The 27,239-nt window shown below is 52.7% G+C and overlaps 2 protein-coding genes across 24 annotated transcripts in view; one reads left to right on the top strand and one right to left on the bottom strand.

The window, feature by feature from the left end:
* The first annotated feature begins 6,436 nt into the window (after positions 1–6,436).
* Positions 6,437–20,748, top strand: Clk3 (CDC like kinase 3). 8 transcript variants are annotated; one of them, XM_005316797.5, is made up of 13 exons: positions 6,470–6,631; positions 9,949–10,100; positions 10,779–10,995; positions 13,103–13,199; positions 13,476–13,542; positions 15,927–16,043; positions 16,772–16,938; positions 18,079–18,173; positions 18,265–18,394; positions 18,629–18,711; positions 19,238–19,317; positions 19,622–19,712; positions 20,339–20,748. In XM_005316797.5, exons 2-13 carry the CDS (start codon positions 9,949–9,951, stop codon positions 20,513–20,515), a joined length of 1,473 nt encoding a protein of 490 aa, XP_005316854.1. In that variant the 5' UTR covers positions 6,470–6,631; the 3' UTR covers positions 20,516–20,748. The 8 variants fall into 8 exon arrangements, with proteins under 8 accessions (XP_040129832.2, XP_005316854.1, XP_040129834.2 ...); XM_040273900.2 differs by adding an exon at positions 6,771–7,271 and having other exon boundaries at positions 6,502–6,631; positions 19,622–20,512; XM_040273897.2 differs by lacking the exon at positions 6,470–6,631 and adding an exon at positions 7,286–7,429.
* A 365-nt stretch (positions 20,749–21,113) lies between these two features.
* Positions 21,114–27,239, bottom strand: part of Edc3 (enhancer of mRNA decapping 3) — a 51,864-nt gene continuing 45,738 nt past the window's right edge. For all 16 annotated transcript variants that reach the window (XM_021728393.3, XM_040273904.2, XM_021728363.3 and 13 more), the window contains 2 exons: positions 25,595–25,812; positions 21,114–23,326 (listed from right to left, as the gene is read on the bottom strand). In XM_021728393.3, coding sequence (XP_021584068.2) covers positions 22,992–23,326; positions 25,595–25,812 — 553 coding nt within the window. In that variant the 3' untranslated portion in view covers positions 21,114–22,991. The remainder of the gene's footprint in view (positions 23,327–25,594; positions 25,813–27,239) is intronic.

Here is a 27,239-nt window from a genome sequence, read left to right as displayed (position 1 = left end):
AAAGAGCACTCATACACAGAGAAGAGAGTTGAGCTCTGGCTGTGTGATTTCAGTTTTGGGGCTCTGGACACTTCCCCGATCCAAACCATAACAGAGACTGGCCCAGCTCCTGCCAACAGTCATTTCACCCAATGTAAGACCAGGGCACCCATCTTGGCCTAGCTTAAACCCAGGGATGGGCCTAAGCAGCCACCTACCAGGCCTCCTGGCCTAGTGCTATCAACCCACAGAGCTGCTAGCAGCACGAACATCTCCCCAAGTAGCCAGGCATGTCTGTCTCTAAGGCCTGCATATGGCCCCCCAACACCTTCTGCTCCCCCTGCAGCTGCTATAGCTGCTCTGAGAAAGTCCCTGGTCATTAGTGGCTCCAGCTCAGATCTTCTGAGAATCTCTTGGTTACTTGAAAGACCCTGCCTAACCGGAGTGGTGGCTCGGCCTCTGTCAGGATGGACTCAGCCTTGACCCAGACCTTTACCTAGAGTCCCTCCCTTCTAGACTACCTTTGGTCCTCTTCTGGAACCCTTCCAGAAGTCCTCGTATGACCACCTAACCTTCAGAGGCATCTCCACACCACCAGGTGTTGACTATGGACTCGTGCCAGGCTGCACACCAGCCATGAGTGCCAGCTATGCAGACTTCCCCGGTGCACTGCGCTCCGAGTTGCGCTGTGTGGAAGCCCTACCCCAGTCTGTCTTTCTAGTCAGCCTTTCTTCTACCATGTCTCTAGAACCCCTTGCTCAACCTCAGAGTCCCCCAGCAACAGGGCCAGCCTCCCTTGTCTCTGTCAACCACATGGGGCTGCTCCTGCCCACTGTAGTGACCTGAATGAGAATCAGCAGCTGCTCTTGCAGGAGGGCTATATCTTGAGCTTTATCAGGGGTCTCAGCAACCCCCAGGGAGATTCTAAACCCTGAAGCACCTGGTCCTCATCCCAGCTCTGCTCCTGGATCTGCAGGCCTGGCCCCAGTGACTCCAGTAAACAGTATAGGATTCTGGTACCTCCTCCCAGCCTCAACACACTAGGTGGTCTTGGTAGACCCCTGGTGCCTCCAAGAGACATGTTGTGGCAGGGGCCTCACTCCAATTCAAGTTATGGCCCCAAACAAGCTCTTCCCTACCCGCTGGTCTCAGATTCTCCATCTAGCCAGATGGTCTTGGGGTCTTCTCAAGTGCTGGGGGGATCCCTGTCAGGCTGGACAGAAGCCCTCACATTGCCCTCCTTCTCCACCTACTGCTCCAAGAATGAAGATCAGAGAGTAAAGTATAGGGCAGGGGTTGAAAGTACAGTAGGGCAAGTGTTCCATACACCCACTTGGAGAGGCTCTGCTATTATCTCCACCCCAGAGGTCCCTAGGCTGGGCTCTGCAACAAGGAGCACATATGGTCCAAATTCGGCTGAGCCTTTTCCACCTCTGTCTGCAGTAGTAAGATCCTGGGGTCAGAAGGGCATGTCTGCCTTTCTTCTGACACTCAATTCCTGCCCACATGACTCTCCATCCCTCACTTGTCTTCTATGACCTGGTCTGGCTTTTTCCACTCCTTCTGTCCTTGGGATCCCCACAGCTGGTGCCTCTTCTGCTCCAGGTGGCCCAGGAAGTATTCCACCTTCTGGAGGGGGGATGCTAAAGGCAGCATGGAGCCCCTGGGGAGGGCTGGTCCAGCCTGCCTATCCCCACCAGGCAGGGTAGAGTCTGCAGCCTCTGATAAAGCAGACAGACTCCAACCAATGGCCCTGCTGCCAGCCAGAATGAGTCTGAACACTGGCTTAAATACAAGGAACTTGTGGCCCAAGGCTCTGGGGACCTACTCAGCTCTTATCTATTACTACAGGCTCCAGATGTGCTGGCCTGAGACATACTACCTTTCCCTCCCCAGCTGCTGATAACTTCAGAGCTTAAAGCAGTAAAAGAACTGGGGAAGCAGTTGCAGAATGCTAGAGAGCAGGAAGGCACGAGAGGATGGGTTGTCAACTGGGTCCTGAGGGTCATCCAGGCCTTTAGGAAGCAGTGGATCCAGGAGGTTAGCTATCGGCTGAGAAACTGGGTCACTAAAGTCTTGAGTATCTAGCCTGGGCTGTACCCTCACACAGCGCAGGGATGACCTCCCCAAGAAGCCTCATCTTGCACAGCTCCCTGTCCTTCTCTGGGAACTGCCACTTTCATCAGGAGACTGAACTTCTAAGGAAGCTCTCCTATCACTGAGCACATGGACTCTGGCCTTTCTTCTGCTTCCAGCTGGTACCCAGCCACACCCAGCACATGCCTCTCTGACACACTGCACACCTCCAGGAGTGCTACCCAGAGATGACTCTGCTCAACATCCCTGTTGGTGACTCCATTCTCCTCTTTCTCCTTCAGATGTCCCAGGCCCTGGCAAACCTTCTCTTGAGAATATGATACCAGATGTGGGCACCAGCCCTGAGCATTCCAGAGATTTTGGCCTGGTAAAGAGAACTTGTTAGTTCAGATCTCCTTGGGGCTGCAGAAAGGCAAAAAGGACATGGGGGAGAGCATGAGAATCTCACTTCCTGCTTCAGAACAGCAGCTCACACTGAGCCTGGCTGAGTCCCAGCCTGCATTCCTGCTCTGCAGCACCTGGACTTGCTCCAAGGGATTCCAGTGCTGTCTGAAAGTGGCTGACCAGCTAAGCCCACTGCCACCTGCTCTCTGCAGGCTGCAATTGCAGCTCCCTCTTTATCCATATCCAGTCTCACTCTGGAGCTCTTTCTGAGCACCTGCCACCGAGAGAGGAACCAGGCTTCAGAATAGGCCCTGCCATGGTGGGGTGCCATGACTAATTCTCCATATGCACCTGCACCCTTCAGTGGGGTTGGGTGGGTGGACATAGTCTAGTGGCCAGAGGTGTCAGCTGAAGACATGTGACAGGGCTAAGTATCAGATCTATGGGCTCTGTCACAATGAGCTCTGCAAGCAGGGCTTAATCCTGACCCCTGGCCCCAGAGTCCCTATGTTGATTTGGACTTTGAATAAACACTAGCCTCAAATTCACTAACCAGTTCTCAAATCCAAGTTTCTGTGAGTTGTGGTGCTCACTATAGGCAGCCATATGGTCAATAAGCATGATCTTGTTTAATCTGCATGGGCAGCCAGTGTGTGTATGTGGGGGAAAGAGAAGCTCTGAGGGAGGTCAAATGGCCCAGATCATGTGGGAGTCCAGGGGACTTGGAATTCCCACCAATGCAGCATCCTGGCATCAGAATCTACCCTCTCCCGCCCCTGCTGCTCCAACAGTGCTCCTCCTCCCAGCATGGGAGTCTGGAAATGGCAGCCATTAGGGGAACATTTGGGGGCCTCTACAATTTAGCTTTAGAGATTTTGGCCTGGTAAGGAGAACTCGTTAGTTTAGATCTCCTTAGGGCTGCAGAAAGGCAAAAAGGACATGGGGAAGAGCTTGGGAACCTCACTTTCTGCTTCAGAAAGCAGCTCACACTGAGCCTGGCTGAGTCCCAGTCTGCATTCCTGCCTCTCAGCACCTGGGCTTGCTCCAAGGGGATCAGAAGCCTTCACATCAGGTCACTACTCTGGCACCTTTCTCGCTTCCATAGCTTCAGGGGGCCTCATCCCCATGCTCATCACTTGGTAAGGGAACTCATGGGGTAGACAAGACCAATTGGCTGGCTTTGCCACCCCCTATTCCTCACCACCACCTTCTTCACCTTCAGGGTCTGGGCCCAATCCTGCCACTGCCCTCCCACTCCCAGGCACCAGGCATTCTGCTCCAGCTCTGCAAGGGCCAAAGGAAGTATATCTCCATCTGAGCAGGGGGGACCCTGGTCACCTCTGCCATCCCCGTATCAACCCCAGACTTGCCACACCTCTCATTCCCACTTGGGGCCCAGATTCCTGCAGCCCCTCTTGATCCAGTTGTCTCCCTATGTGTCTCCACCTCCCAAGACCTCAATGAAGGCTGGCACCTGGTCTCACCTCCCATACCCTGGCACAGCACCCACAACTCCATCCTACCTAGGTATTCCTTCCCAGGTAGCAGTGAGGAGCTTTCCATGGCAGCCTGTGCCCTGACTCAATCTGAGCTGAGCTTCACTTAGTTTCAGAGGGGTTCACAGTGGGAAGAACTGGGGGGTGGGTATTGGCCATATTTTGGGGGCATGTTGAGCCAAGGCAGGGTGGCACCCCATGCTGTAAGAGAACAGGGAGGAGACTGACTTCCTCTTCAGGATTCCAGGAGGGCTTTCCAGGGAGTGACCCTGGGGCTGAGACTCAAAGGAGAATCAGCTGTGCTCAGGGAAGGCAGAGATGAATGTGGCAGACAAGAAGAGCACCAGTACAGCAGGACTAGGGTTCAGAGTCCAGGAACCTGGGGATAAAAGGGAGACCAAGAGGTGCAAGAGGAGCTGTGGGATTTGCATGAAAACAGGGCAGGAGCATCTCTCTGGTGCCTTGGATCCTGCTGCAGACTTCAACCACGCAGAAAAGACTTGATGACCACAGGGGTGGAGACTGGAGAAGGGGTGGAGACTGGAGAAAGCGTGGGTTGGAGGGGCAAGAGTTGTGCAGCAGCTTCCTCTGGGGGTGGCCCCAATCTGGAGCTCCCCTCTCAGCAAGGAGCACTGGAGGGATGGTGGGGTGGAGGAGTAGGACTGGAGTAGTTACCAAAAATTCACATGGGGTTGTCGCTCTGAAAGGTGTGAGTTCTTTTAGGAAGAAATAAACAAGGAATGAAACTCTACTGGTAAACTCTCAAGCAGGAAGACTTCCAGACTGCAATGTTCCAGGGTGGAATGGGGCTATGAGATGACTCCTGTCCCACCTCAGGGAAAGAGTGCTTCTTTGTTGCTGGGAGGCAAGGACTCCTGGATTCCACAAGGTAGGAGGGTTGGTGAGAAGACTGCCTAACTCACCCCATCAGAGCCTGGCGCCTGGGGCAGGGTGAGGGACAGAATCCTCTCTGAAGACTTCTGTCCTATGCGCAGATGCAGGTATGGTTTGGTGTCCTGCAGCCATGGAAACTGCAATCAACACTGAGCGGTGTGGGAAGAGTCTTCCTGCCTCTTCTGATGGGAAGCAATCCTGCTGTTGTGGCCCAGGCCTCTAGATCCCTGAGGGGCGGGATCTAGAGGCCGGCACAGTTGGGCTCTGGGTTACCGAAGTACACACTTAAGTGGCTCCTAAATGTCTATATTGTGAGGGTCGGGAGTGGCGGTGGTTGGGTGCATTTGGTTGGAAGGGTACTCGGTGGTCGGTCTTGATGCTGAACTAAGCTTTTAATTTCTGTTGTTTACTTCAGGTGGGCGTGGTGCAGCAAGGCGGAGGTTTTTACCCAAGGGGTTATCACTCAAGTAATAATCCTCCAAACCCCAACTTCGGGAAGAGTAAGAAGCCGCGACTGCGGCTCTGGAGGATGGGTATACTGCCACAGAGTCTGCAGGGCCGCTCATCCCCAGTCCTCTGTGGAAAGGGAACCGGCGGACCCACGCCCTGGCGGTGCTGGGGAAACCCCGGCTGTCCCCGTGGAGCGGGCCCGAGGAGGGGCGGGGCCTGGAGGTACACTACACCGTGGCACTCCACTCCGAGCCTGCAGCTCCGGCGTCCCTGGCCTTCGCGTAGCGTGGGGCAATTAGGCGCCCCGCCCGCCCGCTTGGCTGAGTGACGCCGGGGCGGGGACGCCACTGCGGGAGCGGGCGGGGCGCGCACGCTCACAAAATGAGGTTTCCCAAAGGACCCCCAACCTGTTTTCGCCTCTGGAAATGTGCCTAGTACTCCCCTTGGCCCTGATCCAGCGCGGGCCAGCAGGTGGACGGGGTTTAGTTGGCCCCACACTCAAGGCCACTGTCAAAGGGGGGTCTTCGAATTACTCGTAGTAGAAGCGGCAGGGCATGGGGCTTGGGTTCGGCGGGGGTTTAAGTAAGAATCAGTGCTCATGGCAGTAAGACGCCGCAATGGAGTTCAAATAAAAGGGGGACGTCCTCTTCCCCAGACCACTGCCCTGCCAAGGGACCCCGCCGTCTTGGCTCGCTCATGGGTGTCCTCCCAGAATCTGCTCTGCAAGCACTAGCGATCTTGGGCGTGCCACCACGGCTTTCAAAAAACCCGCACGAACCGAGAGAATAATATGTGGTTTGATTCTTTCACTTAAGCGGAATCGCGTCCCACTTCTCGGAGCCCCGACGCAAGGGTCTCTGTCATGTGCTCTCCGGGTCTCAGGGAAACAATGCCAGTCCTCTCCGCGCGCAGGCGGACACGGCGGGGCAGCGACAGCGGAGAGGGCAGAGCCTGGTAGTCGACCAGGCTCCACCTTTTGGCTCCAAGCGCCCTGTCAGCCGGGGACGCGCACCTATCCGGCTTTTAGGGATACGTGCGTGGAGACACGGCGTGGGGAGCCGGGCCATTGCCCGGAACGTCCCTTCGGCCCTCCCGGAACTAGTCTTCACTGCTGCGGCACCGGCCGGAGCAGAGGAGGCTGGTCCCCCAGAGCCTCCGAGTTGGGTGCTAGAGCGGCCAGGCCTCTGGGCCAGGTCGAGCCCGGGACGACTACGGCTGCGTCACGCGGGATTGAGGGGGCGGGGCCGCCACGGGCGGAGGCCGGAGCCGGAAGCGGAAGAGGCGCTTGGAGCGGGCAGTGGGGCCTAGCCGCAGCCCGAGCCTGGGAGACGGTGAGTGTGGGCCGGGTCCCGCAGCGGCGGCGGCGGCGGCTGGGGTGCGTCGGCTGGGCGGGCAGGCTGGTGCGGGTACCCGTGCTCTCGGTTCAGTCTCGGCCTACACCGTTTCTTTCTCCTCATCGGCTCACCTCAGGCCGCGGCCCCGACCTCTCACCCCTGACCCGCCGCTTCTCTCCCGGAGGGCGGCCACTGCAGACCCCAACTTCTGGATCCCGCGGTGTTGGAGGCGGAACCCAAGCGGCCTCTGAGGCCCCTGCGAGGATCCGGTTTCTGCCCTACGTCTGCCCGCCGGATGAGTTCGGGGTCCGACCTAGGATAGCCTGAAAGGGCTTCGGGACCGCTTCCCTACTCCCGACTCGAGGCTTAGTCCGCAGGCTCTTCTTCCCCGCGCCGCCTGGAGTTTGATTCTAGCCCAGGCTGGCCACCTCAGCCCGCCGGGTCTTCCTTCCGTACCACTAGTGGCGGTTACCAGGGACCGGGCGAAGGAAGGGATGTGATCGAGGGCCTCAGGTCCCATCGTGTTTTGTTGATATGATGGAGCCGCTTCAGCCCAGGAAGCAGGCCAGGCCAACTTGACTGTACAAATGCCCAGGCTACTCCTCGGTCCGGCCGGGAGTCTATGCTCCAGTTCCGGGTGCGGGTGCCCTGATGTGGAGCCGGGGTGGGAATTGCTTGAGCCAGGCCCCCGTCAAGGCGGAGTTGGCGGCCTTCCAGCTTCCCTCCTCCGTGCCCTTGAAAAGGAGGAGCGTTTCACCCGGCGGCGGCCGCGGCTTCCGAGGTGGCAGGTTTGAGGTTGCAGTGGTGGGGCAGTGCCAGCCAAAAATAACCATGGGGCACTGGGGTGGCTTGAATCCGGGAGGGCAGCCGCTGACCTGGCTGGCTGTTCTTGTCAGCCCAGTTCTTTGGCCAGGAAAAGCAAAGGAGAAGCCGACTAGGCCTGTGCTCAGGGAAAAGCTGGCATCCTTGTCTTGGTTTCCTTCTCATTGCTTTTTCATTGTGTAGAGCCTCCCGATGCACAGTTGTGTCCCTTAGCTTCTTGAAACTACCTGCTTGCTGAGGTCTCAGACAATCAGTGACAGTTGGTGAGAAAAGGGATCTGCTAAAGCCCTGGCTGAGAGGATGAGGAGAAGCACCTGGTGTTTCTGTATTTCACCTGCCTCGAATGTTATAGGAGAGATTGTCTTCTCTTGCTTTGTGAGTGGTACTTTATGGCTCTCATACTTGCAATTCCTTTGCCAGGCTGGTAGGTGTTGTTTTATTTTCCAGGAATAAAAGTGTGTTATCTTTATTTTCCAAGGCCTAAAGTGACTTGTCTAAGGTCACAAGGCTAGTAAGTAAGTGGCAGCACTGGGATTTAGTCAGGGTTTTCTGCCAGAGGTCTCTTCTCTCAGATCCCTTGAAGAAGAGGCTTATAAAATGTGCTTAAGACACTTAATAGCACTGAAGGGTTATATGGAACCTTTTTAGTGTTAATGAGAAGTGCCTTTAGTACCTCTTGTGGGCCCAAGGTATTTGACTTATAAGAAAGAATTATTTAATTAAGAGATTACTGTTTCTTTGTTGTAAGAGGAAGCTAAAGATCAGGTAGTTTTAACAACTTACCCAAAGGCAAACAGCTGGCAGTGGCATTGTCACAATTCAGACTGACATCTGACTCCCAGTCTACGACTTTCCATTCATGTAAACATGTATGGACATAAGAAACCTTTAAGTCCTGGGATGAAGGGATGTGGATTAGACCATATCCACATCCAGATTTGGTGCTTTGTCTGCTCAGTGAGGTTGAACAGGATGACACTTGCCTTGTGGGAAGGAGTGTGCCCTGACCAGCGGAGCGTCTTCTGGGTTAATTAGTGGAGTGAAATAAGGCTTTCAGTCCATGGCTTGGGCACCTGACCCAGGAAATTGCAGAAAAACAGTGAGACATTAGTCAGATCATCATCAGAACAACAAATATAAGCTCTGTCACTGAGTTTACATAGTGTTTATCTCCAAGGATTGCTGGGGATCAGGCTTTCAGGTGTGTTGAAGGGGGTGTTGCTACTGGGGAGATTGAGGGCATTGCCTTTCTTAGGACCATGGAAAAGCTTCCAGAGGTAGTGGCAGGTATGCCACATCATCCTGCTTATCCTCAAGGAACTGTTTCATCCTGATAGACTGCACTGGAGAGATATGGTAGCCTTGGTGGATTTGTCCAAAATGTGCTTGGTTGGGCAAGCCCAGGACTGCCCAGGATGGGAGACTGGCCATGGCCAAGTAGATGCTTGGAAAGAGGCTGTCCAAATTTCTTGCCTAGCCATCCTGTGGAAGTAATGTCAGAAGCTGGGATGCAGGTGGAACAGGGAGCTGGTCTCACATATCCACCTTTCTCAGCTGATGGCTGATCCAGCTTGATAGTTTCCTGTGGTGGATATAAGTTGCCACTGGACAGGAATATTGAGGTGGGGCCCTGCCTATCTGTGTAGACAGGCTTGCCAGCCAGCTAGTCCTTTAGCTACTCCTGAGATGGGCATAGAAGAAGTTGCAGGAGCAGGTGAGATAGAAGAGGGTATGGTACCTGTATTGTTAGGGAAACATAAGGCACCCCAGGCAAGCAACTTAGGCACTCTGGGATCCTGACATTCTGCTGGTGCTGAGACCTAGTGTGGGCCAAAAAGGGTTGAATAGGTCCACGTCCACGTCCACTTGGCTAGACCCTCATATAAGCTAGGGAGTGCTGGTGAGCCACTGTGTGCCTCTTTTTCCAAGGGCTTGTTTTCTCATTTCTGCTGTGGCTCCTGGTGCTGACTTGTTTTACTGCCTTGAATGAGTCCAGTTTAGGGCCTCAGCCAGGTAACTTTGAGCCTCTCAAACCAGGCTTTGGCTCTTTGCTCTGTGTGTTGGCTCCATGACAGCTGCCCTTTGGTCTCAGGCTTTCCAGAGCATTCAAGACATGGAACCCCACAGGCAGAAGGGAATTGAGTACAGGAGTCTCCCTTTTCTCCCCCTACCTTGGCATCCCTGTGATAGTGCTCACCATCTTTACCCTGTATTCCCACCTTGGCCCACCCAGTTCCCTGAGTGCTTGGGCCTCAGGCCATGCCAGGGATGCAGCTGTTTATTTGTTCACTGGCAGAGAAGGGAGTTACCCATTGTCTGCTGTTTGGCCAGTGTGACCTCAGAGTTCTTCTTCACTTCATAAACCCCTGGGAGGGGCTGCCCCCAAACATAACAATGGGCCTCTTCTTCAGGAGCATCTGGTGTGCCCCACGCCACCCTGTGGCTGGAGGCAGCAGGCTGTGTGTTGAGCAGGGCTGTTTCTCACTGCCTAGATGCATCACTGTAAGCGATACCGCTCCCCTGAGCCAGACCCGTACCTGAGCTACCGCTGGAAGAGAAGACGGTCTTACAGTCGGGAACATGAAGGGAGACTACGTTACCCAGCCCGAAGGGAACCTCCACCCCGAAGATCTCGATCCAGAAGGTGAGTGGGAGCTGGGTAGGAAAGAGAGACTCCTTTTAGCTGGGCAAGGAAGATTGTCTGGAGGCTTTGGCAGCCCCAGTCTCTCCGAGATGACTCTACTTCTGCCCAGCTCTCCTTCCCCCCATCCCTGCCCTAACTCCTCTGGGCTCCTTGTCTAATCTCAACCGGCATTTTCTGGCCTTAAGTAGCAGCCTTCCTTGCCACCCTTTCTTTGTCCTGGAGTGTCTCTTATCTCTTCTCCATATACATTCTTCATTTTCTAAGCCAGTGTCTCCCCTGCCAACCTCCTGAGCCTTCCTCATTGGGAATTAGGAACATAGTCTCAGTCTAGGAAAGATTGGTCCCTGGTCCTGTCTCAGGCCCCAGACCAAAATTATAGTCATAGCAAGCTATAGGTAACTTCAGAGAGTTGTTGCCCTCCACATGTTCACCTTCCCCTGTCCTCTGCCTTCTGTGGCACTGGAGGGATGCTGTCATTATCCATGGTTCTGGGGGGTGAGCTTGGTATTTTCACACCTTCCCTTCCCCTGCTCACTTCCCCTCAGTCTTATGCCTCTCCAACAAGCTTTCCCTGAAAGCTCTTTTTAGGGACCCACAGGCCTCTTACCTGCTAACAGGGACCTGGCTAGTGGGAGCAAGCGCCACACTTGACTGGTATCCCCATCCCCCTCTTGTCAGCCACGACCGCCTGCCCTACCAGAGGAGATACCGGGAGCGCCGAGACAGCGATACATACCGGTGTGAAGAGCGGAGCCCATCCTTTGGGGAGGACTGCTATGGATCTTCACGTTCTCGCCATCGACGGCGGTCACGGGACAGGGGGCCATACCGGACCCGAAAGCATGCCCATCACTGCCACAAACGCCGCACCAGGTCTTGTAGCAGCGCCTCCTCGGTGAGTGGTGGCCAGAGTGTGCTGGCTGGGGCCAAAGGCCTCATCTCTTTTTAGCCTCTCTCAGGCTGGCTGGTCTGGGTGAGTACTGCCAGCCCTGCGCGCTGCTGTGCGTGCATGTGTGTGTGTGTATGTGTTGTCTGGTCCAGGTGCAGGGCTGAGCAGGGACCTTGGCCCTCTGTCTTCTGGCCCATTGCCAGGGGCAGCTATAGGGCTTTGGCTCCAGCTCTGGCTGGTCCCAGCCTGTCTGTGTCTACACACTACTCCAGACCTAGGCCACATGTGCAAGTGGCCAGGGACACTTCTCAGGGATCCCAGTAGGTTGTCAGTATGTGACCTTGGGCTACATGACCTGGTCCTTCCTACCAGAGATCACCCTCGATGTAGCTGAGTGCTCTGACATGTGGACTGCACCCACCTCTGCAGTCTCATTTCCACACTCCTCCCCAGAGGCCCTGAGGCCACAGTGCCCCCATGGGAGAGGATGTCAATCAGCTCTGACTTTTTTCTTTCTTATGGTGCTACTGGGACTTGAACCCAGGGCCTCACACACGCTGTACAAATGTTCTACCACTGAACTACATCTCCATCCCACCCATCCACCTTTTTTTTTTTTTTTTTGGTATGGTAATTACTGTGTTGCGTAGGCTGGTCTTTGAACTCCTGAGCTCAAGCCATCCTCCCGCCTCAGCTGTGACTACAGGTGTGCGTCACCATATATGGTCAGACAGCTCAGATTGGGAGCTTCCTTTTTGACTTCAGCCAGGCCCTCTTCAGCCTCACTTCTTTGCAGGAGGAACAGTCACAGGAGGGACAGCTGTCTGTATGATGGGACTTTGGAAGAAAAGGCAAAGAGGTCCACAGCCCAGGCAGCTCAAGGCCTCACCCTGTTGCAGGCCAAATACTAAGAACAGGGCTGGCCAGTGTTCTGATGTGGAGGGTGGTACAGATCTCGGCTGAGACCAGGAGCCCATACTGCACTCAGTCCCCTGGGAAGAAAGCCAGTGTGTGTTCTGAGGTTATGTGCTGTTTTCTCTTCTCCACATCCCTCTTCCCTGCCTCCCTTCTGCCGTCCATAAGGCTCCTGAGGATCAGTGGAGGGGCTAGGCATCTTCTCTGCCCACCTCTCTCTGTGACTTCTTTGAGCGGCCATGGGTTGATGGTTGACTCTGTGTGTGCAAATCCGTCGTGGCCATGTGGCCTCTGTACAGTGCCACATGCTGCCACAGAATGGCAGTGCAAGTCTGTGGCTCTGCTTCTTCTCTTTTGGTGCCCTCTGTGGTTGTAAGGCTTGGGATGGGCCTGGCCTGTGAGCAGCACAGGTGCCAAGGCCAGGGCAGGAGCTGACTTGGGGCCTGTATAGGCCAATTGTTGTAGGAGGACTGGAGGTCAGCCATCCCAGAAGATCCCAGGTTCCTTTCCTGCTTGAGACTGGTGGCAGGAGGACTGCTAATGGAAGGCTGTCTCTGGTAGTGTGGTTACTTCTGGCCAAGGGTGCCGTCTGGGGGCAGGTAGCAGCTTGGCTCTGTGTGGCAGCTGTCAGGCATGTGCAAAGAAGGCTGTGTGGGTGAAGGAGGCAGGCAAGGACAGGCTGGACATTCTGCAGCTGAAGCCAGGGTAGCCCTCCGACCAGTCTAGTTGGTCAGACCCAGGCTAGGCCAGCTGCCTTCTTGTGCTGTTTCTCACTGTGTCTTTAGCTCTGACTAAAGACACCATGGGAGGGCCAGGGAGGGGGAAGACTCTGAAGAAGAGGGAGTCAGGGCTGAGGCTGTCCTTAGGGCCCGGCCCCTTGGCGGCAGAGGCTGGACATCTTTCTGAGCGTTTGTGGCGCTCCTCTTATAGATAATATCCGAGTTTCTTTACATACCTGTAGCTGTTTTTACTTTTCTGTTTTTGAAGTCAGTTTGTGTCTTGACGTGTCCCTTGCAATATCCCTATCGTTATATATGCTGTGTGCCTTATGAAATGCTGGGATCTGGAAAATCCAACCAACCAACCCACCGGCTCCTCACCGTCTCCACCTCTGCCTTTGACTGACACTTCAATCTGTCAATCGGAACCGCCTACCATGCGATTGGTCGGATGGCGTTTCGGGGGGCGGTGCATGCAGAGAAGCCAACAGAGCAGTAAGCGCAGCAGCCGGAGTGTGGAAGATGACAAGGAGGGCCACCTGGTGTGCCGGATCGGCGATTGGCTCCAAGAGCGATGTACAGCCACCTTTCGTAAAACTTTACCTCTCTACTTTCTACCCCCCTTGTTAGACGAGACCTCTCCTGCCTGGAGGGGCCTCTAGTGCGCGTGGCGCCTTAGTGGGGCCACAGTAATTGCCTGAATGACACAGACACTAGCAACTTCCGTTTTTAAGAGAGTAGCAGTGAGAGAGAAACCTCTTTTGTTTTTGAAAATTTGAATGCTGTGAACTTGCAGGAGCCGCCGACCTCCTGCCCTTCGGACTCTCATGCCCCGCTTCTTTTCTCTTGTAGATGAGATCGTGGGGAACCTAGGTGAAGGCACCTTTGGCAAGGTGGTGGAGTGCTTGGACCATGCCAGGTGAGTGAGCTGGGGCAGCACAGCTGGCTCCAGATGTCATCCTAGGAAGAGTTAGCTTGAGGCTCTCAGAGTTTTGAGAAAACTCTTTGGTGGGATTCTGATCTGTACTTGTTGGAGTTGTGCTGACCTCCTGAAATAAGGGAGAAATCTTGAGGTTCAGCAGGCATGTGATGTCCCTGCCCAAGAACTGGTCGATAAATGGCTTTGCCCCAGTTCTTCAGGGCTATGATGGTAGATATCAGAGCAGAGCTGAGGTTCTGGCTCCTCTGAGGCCTGGAGCTGCTTCCTGTGAGCTCATTCAGGTTCTTGACCTGGCAGGGGTTTGGGAATATTGCCAAGTCCAGCCCAGAATTGACAGTCGCCTACCCTAGTCTGCCTGGAAGGCTGTGCAAATCCTGGTTGAGAGAAATAAGACTGGACTTTTACCAAGCAGGTCACTGCCTTTCCCAATGTGGCTAGAGTCTCATAGAGTCCCTGCTGAGTGTCAAGGAGAGTGTGTGGGGGGTTATACTAATATATATTGTGCTGCTGGGAACGCTCTGCTCCCTCCCAGGCCTAAGAGTGTAACACCTTTGTCTTCTACCATTCCTCAAGACTAGAGGACTAGATTCTTGTATAGCTCTGGGTTGGGGAGGCTACCTCCTGGAAACCAGTTGCCTCCCTGCCTTACTAGGTCTCTGATAGTAACCTTAGCCATGAACTGCTAGTACCTCATTTGAACTATGAGCCATGTCAGTCACTCTTTTAAAGAATGCTGCACAGGGTTTCATATCTCAGCTATTAAGGCAGATCTGGGAACCCGGTGCTTCCACATTAGAAGGGTTGCTCAGCTGTGCACAATGGTGCATGCCTGTAATCCCAGCAGTTTGGGAGGCTGAGGCGGGAGGATCGTGAATTCAGAGACAGCCTCAGCAACAATGAGGCACTAAACAATTCAGTGAGACCCTGTCTCTACATAAAATACAAAATAAGGCTGGGGATGTTGCTCAGTGGTCAAGTGCCCCTGAGTTCAATCCCTGGTTCACCACCTGACCCTGCCCCGAAAAAAAGGGCTGCTCAGTGCTGGGGTGTAGCTTAGTGATTGAGCACTTGACTAGCTTGTGCGAGGTCCAGCACTGAAAAAAATAAAATAAAATCTCTAGCACTGAAAATAAAAGAGGACTGCTTACAAAGGACGGTTAGACCCAGGAAGCAGCCATTTCTATGGGCAATGAGGTAAAGCAGTGATATGACCGAGAGGAAACTTCCTTTTTCTCCCAGTTCCCATTTAAACATGCATGAATCCAGTGTGACCCAAGAGGTTAGGGTGGGGATCAGTGAGTGTAAGGATAGGACAGATTCAAGAATTGTGACACATAAGGGCAGCTAAGCTATCTGGGCTGTGCCACTCTGAGGGAAAATGAGCCTCTGAAGTCGTTAAGGAGAAGACATAGGACCCAGAGATCCTTCAGGGGACTTTAAAGGGAGGCAAGGCTGGCAAAGTGATTTTGTGGAAGCTCAATGAGAGGAAAGCCTCATCCTCAGAGCCAGTAGGCCTGGTGGGGGCTTCTCTAAAAGCCTTATACTCCCTTTGTTGAGGATTGAAGTGCCATGGCAGGATCTTGTGCTGGGAGGCTGGGGTAGTTGCCTTCGTTCTGAGGTCCTGAAGGTCTGAGGAAATTGTCTAGGGAGAACAAAGTAGGGTATTCTCTAAAAGGTGCCTTTGCCTTTGGGCCTGTGGACCTATCTGTACCTAGGCACCAGGAAGTCAAGAACATTGATGGAGGCCTCAGAAGATACACCCTTGTGGGTCAGGGCCAATTCATTGCCAAGTCACCACTGGGCATCTGAACATTAGCTGTCCTTGACAGGGCCTCAGTAGGTTTTCTTCTCTGTTCACATCTGCAAATGGCAGACTGAGGTGGGCAGAGCAAGGATTGTTTAGATCCTTCTTGGACACCTAATAAGAGTTCCTGGTACTCTTCAGTTGTTGGTAAATGCTGTGGCTGATAGGCAGGCAGGGAGGAGGGCCTGGGAAGGTATGTACCCTGGCCTCCTGGAACCCTTGCCCAGAGGCTCTTTGGCTTGTAGATGTGCTTAGGTCAAGAGGTATAGTAGGGAGGGCTCTGAGTGGGACAGCCTGGCCTGCAGCTTATATCACTGGCTGGGCTCTAAAAACCTGAGATCAGCATGGAGCCTGAGAAATCTAACTCAGATGTTAGGCAAATTTGCTATTAGGTGACAGATCTGGTAATGCATCGTGCAGGCTGGGCCTCAAGTGTCAATTCTCTTCAGGCAAGCTATTCATGGAGCCTATTTGTTGGGAGTTGCTAGGTTAGGGTGGAGGGTGAAAGAGGGGCTGGGCAGCCACTGATGAGAACTTATGTTTCCTTCCTGTGTGCCAGAGGGAAGTCTCAGGTTGCCTTGAAGATCATCCGCAACGTGGGCAAGTACCGGGAGGCTGCCCGGCTAGAAATCAATGTTCTCAAGAAAATCAAGGAGAAGGACAAAGAGAACAAGTTGTGAGTGTCTACAGTATTTGGGAGGGAAGGCTTCAGGGGACAGAGTTTGCTCCAGCCCCAACTGCTTGGGGTTTCACTGCGTCTTGACACCTCTTTGGCACTGTGTCTTCTCAGCACACTTCAGAGCGAGTTTTACCTAAGCAGCTGTTGGACTTTAGTCCAGGCTTCACACCAGCCAGCTATGTGTTCTGAGGCAAGCTCCAGCCTTGCATTTGTGAATTGGGGACTTTGCTGGTTGCAAAACTGGGGACCTCACATAGTAGGAGACCTCCAGAGGAGAGCCTTCCTTTAGCAGATAGACACTCACTGAGCACATATGTCCTCCCCCCCACCCTAGCATGGTGCCTAGCCAAGCTTGGACAGAGGGCCAAGTCCACAAAGGCCCTCAGGAAGCTCAGTACAAGGGGGTGTCCTTTGGTATGGTAGGCTGCCACCACTCCACCTCACCCTCAGCAACTCTGAGGCAGGGCTTCTCTCATCCTGTAAGTGAATGAGCTCAGACCAGAACCCTGGCCCTCTGTGCAGCAGGAAGTTCAGTCTTGCCCAGAGTTCATCTGGGTGATGGATGGCCAGTGGGGAGATGTGCTCTGGCTCTGCTCTCTTCACATGTATCTGCATCGTGGTGTACAACCCAGTGGCCTAGGAGTGGGTGGGGGCTGTCTTCATCTGAGGAGCAGTGAGGCAGCCCCCAGCACAGAGCCTGAGCCCCACCCATCCTTCTCCCCCAGCCTGTGCGTCTTGATGTCTGACTGGTTCAACTTCCACGGTCACATGTGCATCGCCTTTGAGCTCCTGGGCAAGAACACCTTTGAGTTCCTGAAGGAGAATAATTTCCAGCCTTACCCCTTACCACATGTCCGACACATGGCCTACCAGCTCTGCCACGCCCTTAGATGTAAGTGTCCACCCTCAGATGGAGCATGGGATGGCTACACTCCTGCAAAGTCACCTGGTTATTCTTGTCTGCCCCCATTCACTCCAGAGCATTGCTAATCATTGTGTTGGGCCTAAGAGGCCCCCAGGGGCCCTAGTGAAAGGCCTTCTATCTTTAGGTAGGAACCTTAGTGTTAGGGTGGAAAGGCTAGTCTCTCCCCCTCCTCCAGGGACCTTTTGGGCTAGGCTCTGCCTGAAGGTGCTCAGGAAGAAAACAGGGAAGGGCTGCTTTAGATTTGGCCCAGGAGCCAATTCTGCCACCCATGTTCATGCATAGGAGAAAAGGTAGAAACTAGACCTGATAGACTCCTCTACCTCTGTCTAACCATCTGCCTGTCAGCTTTGAAGAACATATTTGGTGGTCCAAGTGTTCAGCACCATCAGATTTGTGACAGTTATAGAAGAACATAAAGGATTCTTACGTAAAGCAATAAGATATAGAGCGAGGATGTGTGGGGTCTGGATGGGTAGCAGGAAGGGGGACAATCAAGCACAAGGGGAGCAGCTCAGCAGCTGCCTAGTGCAGCATGCTGAGACTCACTCCAGTGGAGAGAGGGCTTATATTGGGAAGTGGTGGGTCACAGAGTTGTGAGGGTCTTATATGCCAGACGTGATTGAGTGTGAAGCCACTGTTCGTGGGCTGAAGGCAAAAGGCATCCCTGCTTAGGGCTGGCTTCATGGGTGAGTGATCAGTTACACTTCAGTTTTGAGCAAGGGGCCTGTGTTTTCATTTCACAATAGACCCTGCAAATTACACAGGGAGTGTTGGGGAGGAGAAGCCACCTGAGGCTGTTTGCTGTGACTTTGGTGAAAGACTGGAAAGGAGGCCTGGTCTTTGCAAAGGAGAGGAGGAAGGTGGTTTTGGGGATGGAAAACCTGCCCTTCCCTGTCCTCCTTCTAAAGGCAAACCCTCAGAGTCTCAGGTAGAGCTCTTGAGAGGGATGCCAGTGGGGAGATAAGGTCCAGCTCTCTGCTGAGGATGCGTATGCACAGCTCTGGCAGTTGCTGGCTTTGGAGGAGTCTAGGCTAGAGCTGGTGGGAGAGCCAGAGGGGACGACAAAGGTCTCAGGGTTTGCTTCTCCCCCTTCCCCTACTTCTCTAGTTCTACATGAGAACCAGCTGACCCACACAGACTTGAAGCCAGAGAACATCCTGTTTGTGAATTCTGAGTTTGAAACCCTCTACAATGAGCACAAGGTAAAAGCATTTGTTGGAGCATGGGTGTGGCGCTGCTGGGGCTGGTTTACCACTTGGTAAACTGACCTGGCTGGCCCACCTTGTCCTTCAGAGCTGTGAGGAAAAGTCAGTGAAGAACACCAGCATTCGAGTGGCTGACTTTGGCAGTGCCACCTTTGACCATGAGCATCACACAACCATTGTGGCCACCCGTCACTATCGCCCGCCTGAGGTGATTCTTGGTAAGTCAGCCTTGTTACACGTGGCAGTTAACCCTGGGTGGGCATAGAGGTGGTGGCATGCCTCTCAATCTGCCACCAGGGTTGGCAGTGTCACAAGACAGGTTGACTTGGCCTTGTAGGAATAGCCTTAGAGTGGGCCTTGTACATTTGGGCAAGAGTCCCTTCAGCCAGAGTGGCAGTAACCCATGACCTCTAGGCTAAGTCTCACAGCTTCTTCCTCATTTTGGCTTGCAGAGCTGGGCTGGGCACAGCCCTGTGATGTTTGGAGCATCGGTTGCATTCTCTTCGAGTACTACCGGGGCTTCACACTCTTCCAGGTATACTATTTGAGCTGAGTGCTGCAGGGCCCTGGGGTGGGAAGCCCTGAGTGGCTGAGGGGGACAGGTGTCTTCTACCCCCCACCAGTCATGTGAGATCCAGACTGTTCAGAATTGTAGATGCTCAGGAAAAGGCAGAGATTGGCACACAGTTGGAACACTCAGGAAAGAGCTTTCTGCTAGGACAGAAGACTAGGGTGGTTGGGAGAAGCGAATTGTAGGCAAGGGGGCACAGCATGAGTGCAGGCTTGAGATTGGATCGGTATTGGGCACCCAAACTGAGGAGAGTGAAAAACCAGAGTGTTCTATAGTCAAGGCCTAGTGCAGCATGCTGAGACTCACTCCAGTGGACAAGTTCACCTACAGAGCTGCCTCCCCATCAGAGGCTGGGAGGGTTCCATTGGTAGATTTGCATTTCCTGGGCAGGGAGGGAGGCTACTTGCCCATCTCTTCTCACTCTTTGTACTCCCTGAAGGGGCTGAGGCTGGGACTGACCCCTACTTGCTCTGTCCCTGGCCTTCTCTAGACCCATGAAAACCGAGAGCATTTGGTGATGATGGAGAAAATCCTAGGGCCCATCCCATCACACATGATCCACCGTACCAGGTAAGGAGCCCTGGTGGTTCTCTCAGAGCAGTGGAGGGCCTTTTCTTGGCTGTGAGTTAGCAGGGCACTTGAGATATGTACAGTCTTTTTTGGACATTACATGGCCCTCCAGGCTCCTAACAGTGTTCCTCATGTGTCCCTCCAACTGAATTGGCACTACTGCAGCCCAGACTTTCTTGCCCTGCTGGGTCAGGACTGTTGGGTCCTGCCCTGGGGACCCAGACTGCTTCTATCTTGGGTTCAGCCAGGAGCTGCCATTCCCCATCTCCCACCACTCTTACATTCCCTCTCCCTTAATTTTTAGAAAGCAGAAATATTTCTACAAAGGGGGCCTGGTTTGGGATGAGAACAGCTCTGATGGCCGGTATGTGAAGGAGAACTGCAAACCTTTGAAGGTCAGTTTCTGGCTTCCCCCAGCTCAACTCATGCCAAGGAGACCCCAGGCACCAGACAAACAGCAGAGACAGAACGGGCAGCTAAAGGCTGTCTCCTTGTTCCGGCTCTGTGGGAGACAGCACCCAAGACTGCTGGGTGTTGGCAGTGAGGCTTCCTGCAAGCTGCCCCAGAGGGGCCCTTAGCCCTATCCCTTCCCCACAGGGTGGCTATGAATATAATTGGGGAACACCAGAAGAGCCAGATGTCAGAGACCCTGCTGCTTCCTGACCCTCCCTCTCATCTCAATTTTGGGAAGAACTAGGCAGGACTGAGGCAAGGGGGAGGGAAGATGTAAACATGGCCAGGAAGTCTGTCAACTGCATCTGGTGCCTGGACAAGTGAATTTTGCAGAGGTGATTTCTACCCACCTCTCAGGACTTTGCATGTGAGGTAGAGGCACCAACCCAGCAAGACACCCAGTAGCCTAAGTTCTGAGCAAAACCTTAGAACTTGGGCATGAAAGGCAAGGAGCTGCTGTTGTCTGTCCCAGAGGGCGGAAGTAGAGTCCTCCAAGGAGGCATCCCAGAGGCAAGGGGACTGCTGTGGACCCTGCCGTGACACTGAGGCACCTTGTGTCCTTGAGCAGAGTTATATGCTCCAAGATTCCCTGGAGCATGTGCAGCTGTTTGACCTGATGAGGAGGATGTTAGAATTTGATCCTGCCCAGCGCATCACACTGGCGGAGGCCCTGTTGCATCCCTTCTTTGCTGGCCTAACCCCTGAGGAGCGGTCCTTCCACACCAGCCGCAACCCCAGCAGATGACAGGAGCAGGCCCATGCTCAAGGAGACGGAGAATGGGACTGGGCTGCCAGCCCCTTTTCTCCAGCCTCTTCCACCGGGCCTCGGCCAGAGCCACTCGATGAACAGTGCAATGTGAAGGAAGGCAGGAGCCTGCAGGGGAGGAGACTTGGTGCCCAGCTGCCAGAAAGCACAGATTTGACTCAAGCTATTTATATGTTGTAAAGTTATAATAAAGTGTTTCTTACTGTTTGTAATCCCTGGTACCAGTGTGTCCATCTCCAGGCTCCTTGTCTTCTCCCTTCCCCTGACCTTATTAATAAAGTCTTTCTTAGCAGCTCAGATTGTGGAGAGCTAAGTGTGAACTGGGCTAGGCACAGAGGGGTGAGCCAATGAACAGACAAGACAAGAGACTGGGCCCAGGAGCAGAGCAGTTCTAGCCCAAGATGGGAATTGAGGTGGCAGGCAATAAGACCCAGAAGGCTCCTGTACCCCTAAGCCCTGTCACTGGATGGGAAAAGCTATACATACCCAAAGACTGGTCTATTGAGGGTACAAGATGATCCAGGGGGACTCCTAGATTGGGGAAGGCAACTTGCAGAGCAGTTCATACAGCACAGGACTCGGTCATTCAGCTTTATTGTAGTGCTGGTATTTGGTTCCCAAAAGCTGCATGAGTGATAGACTTGACCACCTGACTGAGGCTCTTGGGACTGGCCACTGGGCAGGATGCCTCCCAAGAGGGCTGAAGGTAGAGGAATTGCATCCATCTTTAATACCTATGGGGATGTACAGGCTGAGGGCAAGGAGAAGATCTAGTGCCACTTGCAGAAACAGGGAGAGGTTTGGGCACAAACTCCCAGTGGCCCCTCAATAAGGCCATCACCCCAGAGACAACTTATTGGCATTAACAGTCTTTAGGACCAGAATTTAGCTAATTCTCCACTACACCCAGTCAGGGGGCCTGTATTTCCAGATAACCAAAACCTGTAACTACTGCTAAAATGCCTGTTATACAGACTGCTCCCCAGTCTGGCCTTGCCTCTACAGAAAGAGGGTCTCATCTTGGGAGCTTGTCCCTGAGACTGAGCAGAGGGCTCAGGAAGGATACACAGCACAAGGGTCCCAGTCCCTGGCCTCTTCACACCACTGGAGGGATAATGAGACGAAAGGAGGGACCAGCCCTCTGCCCTATTTGGAAAGAAAAGCGATAAGCAGCCTGAAAACCTACAACACCAAGGCCTATCCTGTGTCCACAATCCTTGGCAAGCCAGCCCATGCACTCTTCAACAAGTGATACATACAGAACAAAACCAAAGGCTTTAAAGATTTTTGTAAGGGACCTGGCCAGCTCTCCAGATATGGATCTTGTCCTGCCAGCCTCCAGGGACCAGGCATGTCCTGTGGCTTGGTTTCTTAAGATCTGAGCAGTAGGTGTTCCCATGACCACGCCCCACCACCAGGTCATACAGAAACAGCCTTATTTGAGTATCTGAGATGGGCCACTGGCCCCAAGTCTGTATCTAGAGTAGACGACCTGAAAGGATTCAAAGCCCAGAAGTAAGAGCAAGGGTGGAGCCCAGGCAGGAGAGGGACCCTGCTCTGGGACAACAGCTGCAAAGGACCATTTCAGGAAATGGGCACATGGAAATACAGGCAAGGAGGCAGCAAGTGGTGGCCTAGGACTGAAGCACCAAGGAACCTCCTATGGCTCAGCACCAGGCTCCCCCAGGGCCTTCCGAATCCTGGACATTAAAGCTGCACACTGAGGAATCAACCCTCAGCTAGGGGGTGGGCACTGCTGGCAAGATGGGCACTATGGTAACATGTGACCTTGTACTGAAGACAACAGAAAACCAGCTTAAAATCCCAATAGTTAACACCATCCAGATGCATCCCTTTCCCTGCTTCTCAAAATGATGGAGTGGAAAGACCCAAAGAAAAATCCCAGTGGATCCGCTCAAGAGAAAGGTCAAAATCTGTGGTAGGGCAGAGGGAAGGCCTAAGCTGCCACAGCCCTCAAAACGGAGAGCACAGGCCTACCCTCTGGCAGTCAGCTGCATGCAGCCTAGTCTACATGATTAGAAGGGCTGCTTGGTGGGAGGAAGCAGAGGAGACAGTATGCCATAAGCTATAAAATAAAGCAGGTACAGGCCCCCTCCAGAACCTGGCCCAACCCCCAAGGCGCTCATGCAGGCCCAAAGGCTGTAAACCTGAAACACTGTCTCAGAGCTGCCTATGTCTGTAAACAAAGCCCCACCTAGCACTCAGGGCCAGCTAGGTGCAGAGATGCCTGGAGCCGCCGAGGTGCTCAGCCTGACCCCGCCCCACACCCAGTGGGAAAGCCTTCCCTAGCCACGGGCAAGTGACAGGTCAGGTTTAAGTATGTTCTGTTCTTTTACAGAAGAAATAAAGAAAAACTTAACAATAAGGTCCATGAAGCTTCACATCCTTAAGGCGTTCATCAGGGACTGTAGAGTCCAGTCTGCCCAGGGCCCCTCTAGGCAGAATGTAGAGGGATGACAAACTTGCAGCCAAAGGGTGAATGGTAGTTGATGCCCACCTCCTGGAAGACTTGCTGGGGAATGCCAATGTCACACAAATAGACACGGCCTGCGTGCTCCCCCAGTGGCAGAGGCAGGCCCAGTGCCAGTGACCATTTGGCATCGATGCCCTGTTCGACTTCATGCACAGGAGGGTCTATGCTGAGTACTGGTGCCCGGTTCTGGTTGGCCCAGGCCACGGCCGCTTTGTACCAGGGCTGATCCCGCAGGAAGGCATTCTCGGGGCAATCCAGGCAGTTGATAACCAGGTCAACAGGGCTAGTGGGCAGATCTGCAGGTGGAAAGAAAACTGTCTTGAGTACCTAGAGCACACAGCAGCCAGGCTGTGCTGAGAGCGCAAGTGGACCCAAAAGGGTCTTGCTTACCAGACATCCATCCAAAAGGCCCTGGGAGTTCCAAAGCCTGGATGGACTGGGTGCCAGAGGCTGAGAGTATGTCATCTGAAGAACCACTTCCCTCATGGGGTTTTGGGGCTGAAGTACTAACCTGACAAGAGTACAGAGCACAAGGCACAAAGCCCTCAACACCTCTGCCTTGCAGGCAGGCCTCTGTACACCCACTAATCTGGGACATTCTAAGCTCTGGGAAGGTAGTAGAGTCCACTGTGGAGTCAGCCCTCACAGGGGAAACCCTGATGGGGTCCAAGAGAAACAGGAGCTGATGACCTGATGACTAGTGAGCAGGTGAGAGCATGAGTGCCTACTCATTCTACTCTAGTTAGCCTGCTTTCTATGAAGCCCAAGTTTAAGAATGGGAAGAAACAATCACTGCTCTCCCAGCATTTATAAAGGCGCCTCTGCTTGATTGAACAAGGCCCCTGGGACAGTATAAGAATAGGATATCTCAACAAGTACACATATCTTAGACTAGCTTAAGAAGTTAAACCTGAGAACAGCTGAAGACCAAATTCAAAGGTTGTTTCCTGAGTCTCATCTCCTAGAGTAGCTTGATTACGAAACCTTTTGGGCCTCCAGAGGAAAAAACTGTCTGAAGAAGGCATCACGATGGAGATTTCAACTCACACCAGTTCCCAATCCCAGCTCTCAGCCCACAGTAATGACATTTCTCATGGCTTCCCTCTTATAACACATCAGTATGTGGAGTCCTTGTGGGTCTTGAGACACTAAAGAGTGGTGCCCACAGACTGTTTAGTCCAGGCTCCACCCTGACTTGCTTCTGCATTCTGGCAAGGCCCTCTCTCTGGATATTTGCTCCAATTTTTCTCCCTCCATTCTCACTTAAACCCTGGTTCAATTAGACTTTGTCCCCACTACTGCACATGAGACTGCTAAATCTAATGGTTAATTCTCAACTTTCCTGTAAACTTAACCTAGAATGGATCATGGACACATCTGACTATATTCCTTTTCTCACCTGGCGCCTTGATGCCACACTCTCCTGCTCTTCCTTCTCCTTCCCTGGCCATTCCTTGGCTAGATTCTTAGCTCCCTGACTCTGAAATAAAGAGCTTACTCCTCTGACCCTCCTTCTACTCTCTTCAGCTAAACACTTGGGACTCAAAGCTAGACCCCTCCTTTTCACTCCAGGTTCATAAACTTCCCACTGAATAACTGACAGTCATCTCAAACATCTCTGCTCTTCATCCCCACACCCTCTCCACCACCAAGTCCCACCTCAGTGACAGGCCCTCAGTTACTCAAGCCAAGAACCCAAATCATTCTTATCTCTCCTCTCATTCCCTACACCTAATGTGTTGACTCTATTTTCAGAACTGATTCAGAAACTAACCACTTCCCACCCTTCTACTGCCATTCTCAGCCACCATCAGCTCTTGCTCCAAGTCTCAACAATAGCATCTCAGCACCCCTATGTACTCTGATCATGAACTCTAAACACCAGACTGCTCATCTGAAACCTGAGTCCAATTAGACCATTCCTTTGCCAATTCTTTCAGTAACTCTCCAGCCCACCCTGAGTAAAAGCCCAAAACCTCATTCAGGGTGATCTGTGGAGCCCTTCATGGCTGACCCTGAAATGCGTGTCTCCTACTCCCCATCTAACCTCCCAATATTCCTTCCCCCCCTTCCCTGCTTTTTCATTCCATAACACTATCATATGACCTAGTGTGTTAATTATCTGTGCATTTACCTTGCCTAACCAGAATGTGAACTCTATGGAAGAATGGATTAAAAAAAAAAAAAATCTGTCCCATATTCCCAGTACCAGGAACAGTGCCTTTTCTGTAAGTATTTGTGAAATGAATACGTGGGTCTCCAGTTCTCTGTATGAGTAGTGAGAGAGGGCAAAGGGAGACAGGATAGAAAATAGGCCACCCACCAGGTTTCTTCCCATAGGGAGCTCCAAGACTCCTTACAGGCAGAATACCGTCTTGTATGCAGGTGGAACCTTTCTGCAAGTTGCCACTGGGTGGCACCACCAGACCATCAAACTACCAAGGAGGTAGGCGCTCTTCTGCCCCCTCCTCCATTAGAGTGGGTTTGTTTGCTGTGCCTGGAACCCTAGCCCTCACACAGACAAGGTGAGCACTCTACCACTGTTCCCCAGCCCTAGGGCTCACCTTTGAGGCTAGATACTTGCTGACCCTGGGTCTTGCTGAAAAGAGACAGCTCGTTGGTAATGGACTCTAGCATCTTGACAAAATTGGGCAAGAAAAGGATGACCTGCACATCATGGTTGGCTAGGTGCCTTCCGCAACTAATACCCTGAGCCCCCTTCACATGGGGCCCACACAGCAAAGCCACTGTGGGCCTCTGGTGAACATTCTTAGGATTCAACCTGGAACAGAAGAAAAAAAAAAAAAAGCAGTTAACAATTACTGATTGGCTAATCTCTTACATCCCAATAACAGACAAAAAGGCACTTGCTGCTATCAGGGCTCTCTCCCCTGCTCACCAAGTACCAGGCTCCAAAGGGGCCAAACTCCATAGCAGGCCAGGCCTATAGGGTGTTGTTCCCACAGTCCCACACTCTGTCACTTCATTGCTGGGTCTTCCCATCAAGGAGTTCACTCAGATCTCATTGCATACACCACCACTTTCTGACTCAACACTGCTTAATGATTCTTCCCTGTTTGACCTATCAGGTCCAAGCTCTGCCTGGCAAAGATCTTTCTATCCCTGTAGCTTCCACTGGCCTTCATTCCTAAAACATTGCTCTGCTCAAGCAAGGCTAGTCTCACTCTCTCCAGTACCTGTAAGGCTCTTTTTCTGCTTATATGCAAACCATGCCCTTTACTTTTCAAACTCCTACCTACCTTTTGAGTTCTGACTCAAGGTTTACTACTTCTGGGATTACTCTAGCTTGCACTAATTTTTCTCCTTTTCTCAACTCCTAATAAACTCACAGCAAGTACCAATATAGGGTAGTTCTAAATTGTCCTCAATCCACTGCCAATCCAAGTTTTCTTTTCCAAGCTGCCAGTTAAGCTAAAAAGGGTGATGCCATAGATATTACTAGCTAGTACCTACTTCACTGGACACTATGTGGACTGACGGATGAGTAGCACTTAGAAGTGCCAGAAAGTACTTGATTGTAGACCATGGAGGAAGCAGCTGCCTTAGATGAAGCAGTCACTGTTCAAAGCTGAGATGCCTCAGGTCTCAGAGAAACCATTAGAATAAGGAGGTGTGGAAGATGGAACTTCCAAAGCCCTGGATCTATGCCCAACTATAGGCAGCATGGCTGGCTCACAAGGCAGGAAGGTGTGATGGACTACAAAGCTATAAGTCCCTGCTTAGGGGCAGAACAATGACACCATCTCCCAAAGGGAGGAAGATAACAGATGTTGTCAAACCAAAGAGGAGTTTTATAACCACCTTGCTTTCCAAATAAGTTTTGGGGGAATTGAGCAATGCATTCTACATAGATGCCAAACTACTCACTAACCCCACTCTGTGCATCTGGATGAAGTATGATGAATGCCTCTGCCTGCAGACAGATGCTGCAGAGTGCTGCTGGAACCTGATTTGCTGTGTCTGTTCCCCAAATGGATTCTCCCTCTCACCCTAAAGAATAAAAGTAGAACACGGCACCCACAGGAGAGAGAGAACACACACTGGAAATCAACTTGTTGTTCTTGGTGTCCCTACTGTTGAGCACATGATTATCAGTATATGAACACAAAGGCAGGTGGGAAGATGCCACATCTCAAATTGCCCTACCTAGCAGTCAGGGTGGTTCTAGAAGTTTTCAGGTACGGAGCT

The sequence above is a fragment of the Ictidomys tridecemlineatus genome, chromosome 5, assembly GCF_052094955.1.
Source record: "Ictidomys tridecemlineatus isolate mIctTri1 chromosome 5, mIctTri1.hap1, whole genome shotgun sequence".
Lineage (NCBI taxonomy): Eukaryota > Metazoa > Chordata > Mammalia > Rodentia > Sciuridae > Ictidomys > Ictidomys tridecemlineatus.
The sequence above is the reverse complement of the archived record's forward strand: the minus strand, read 5'-3'. Positions and strand labels throughout refer to the sequence as shown.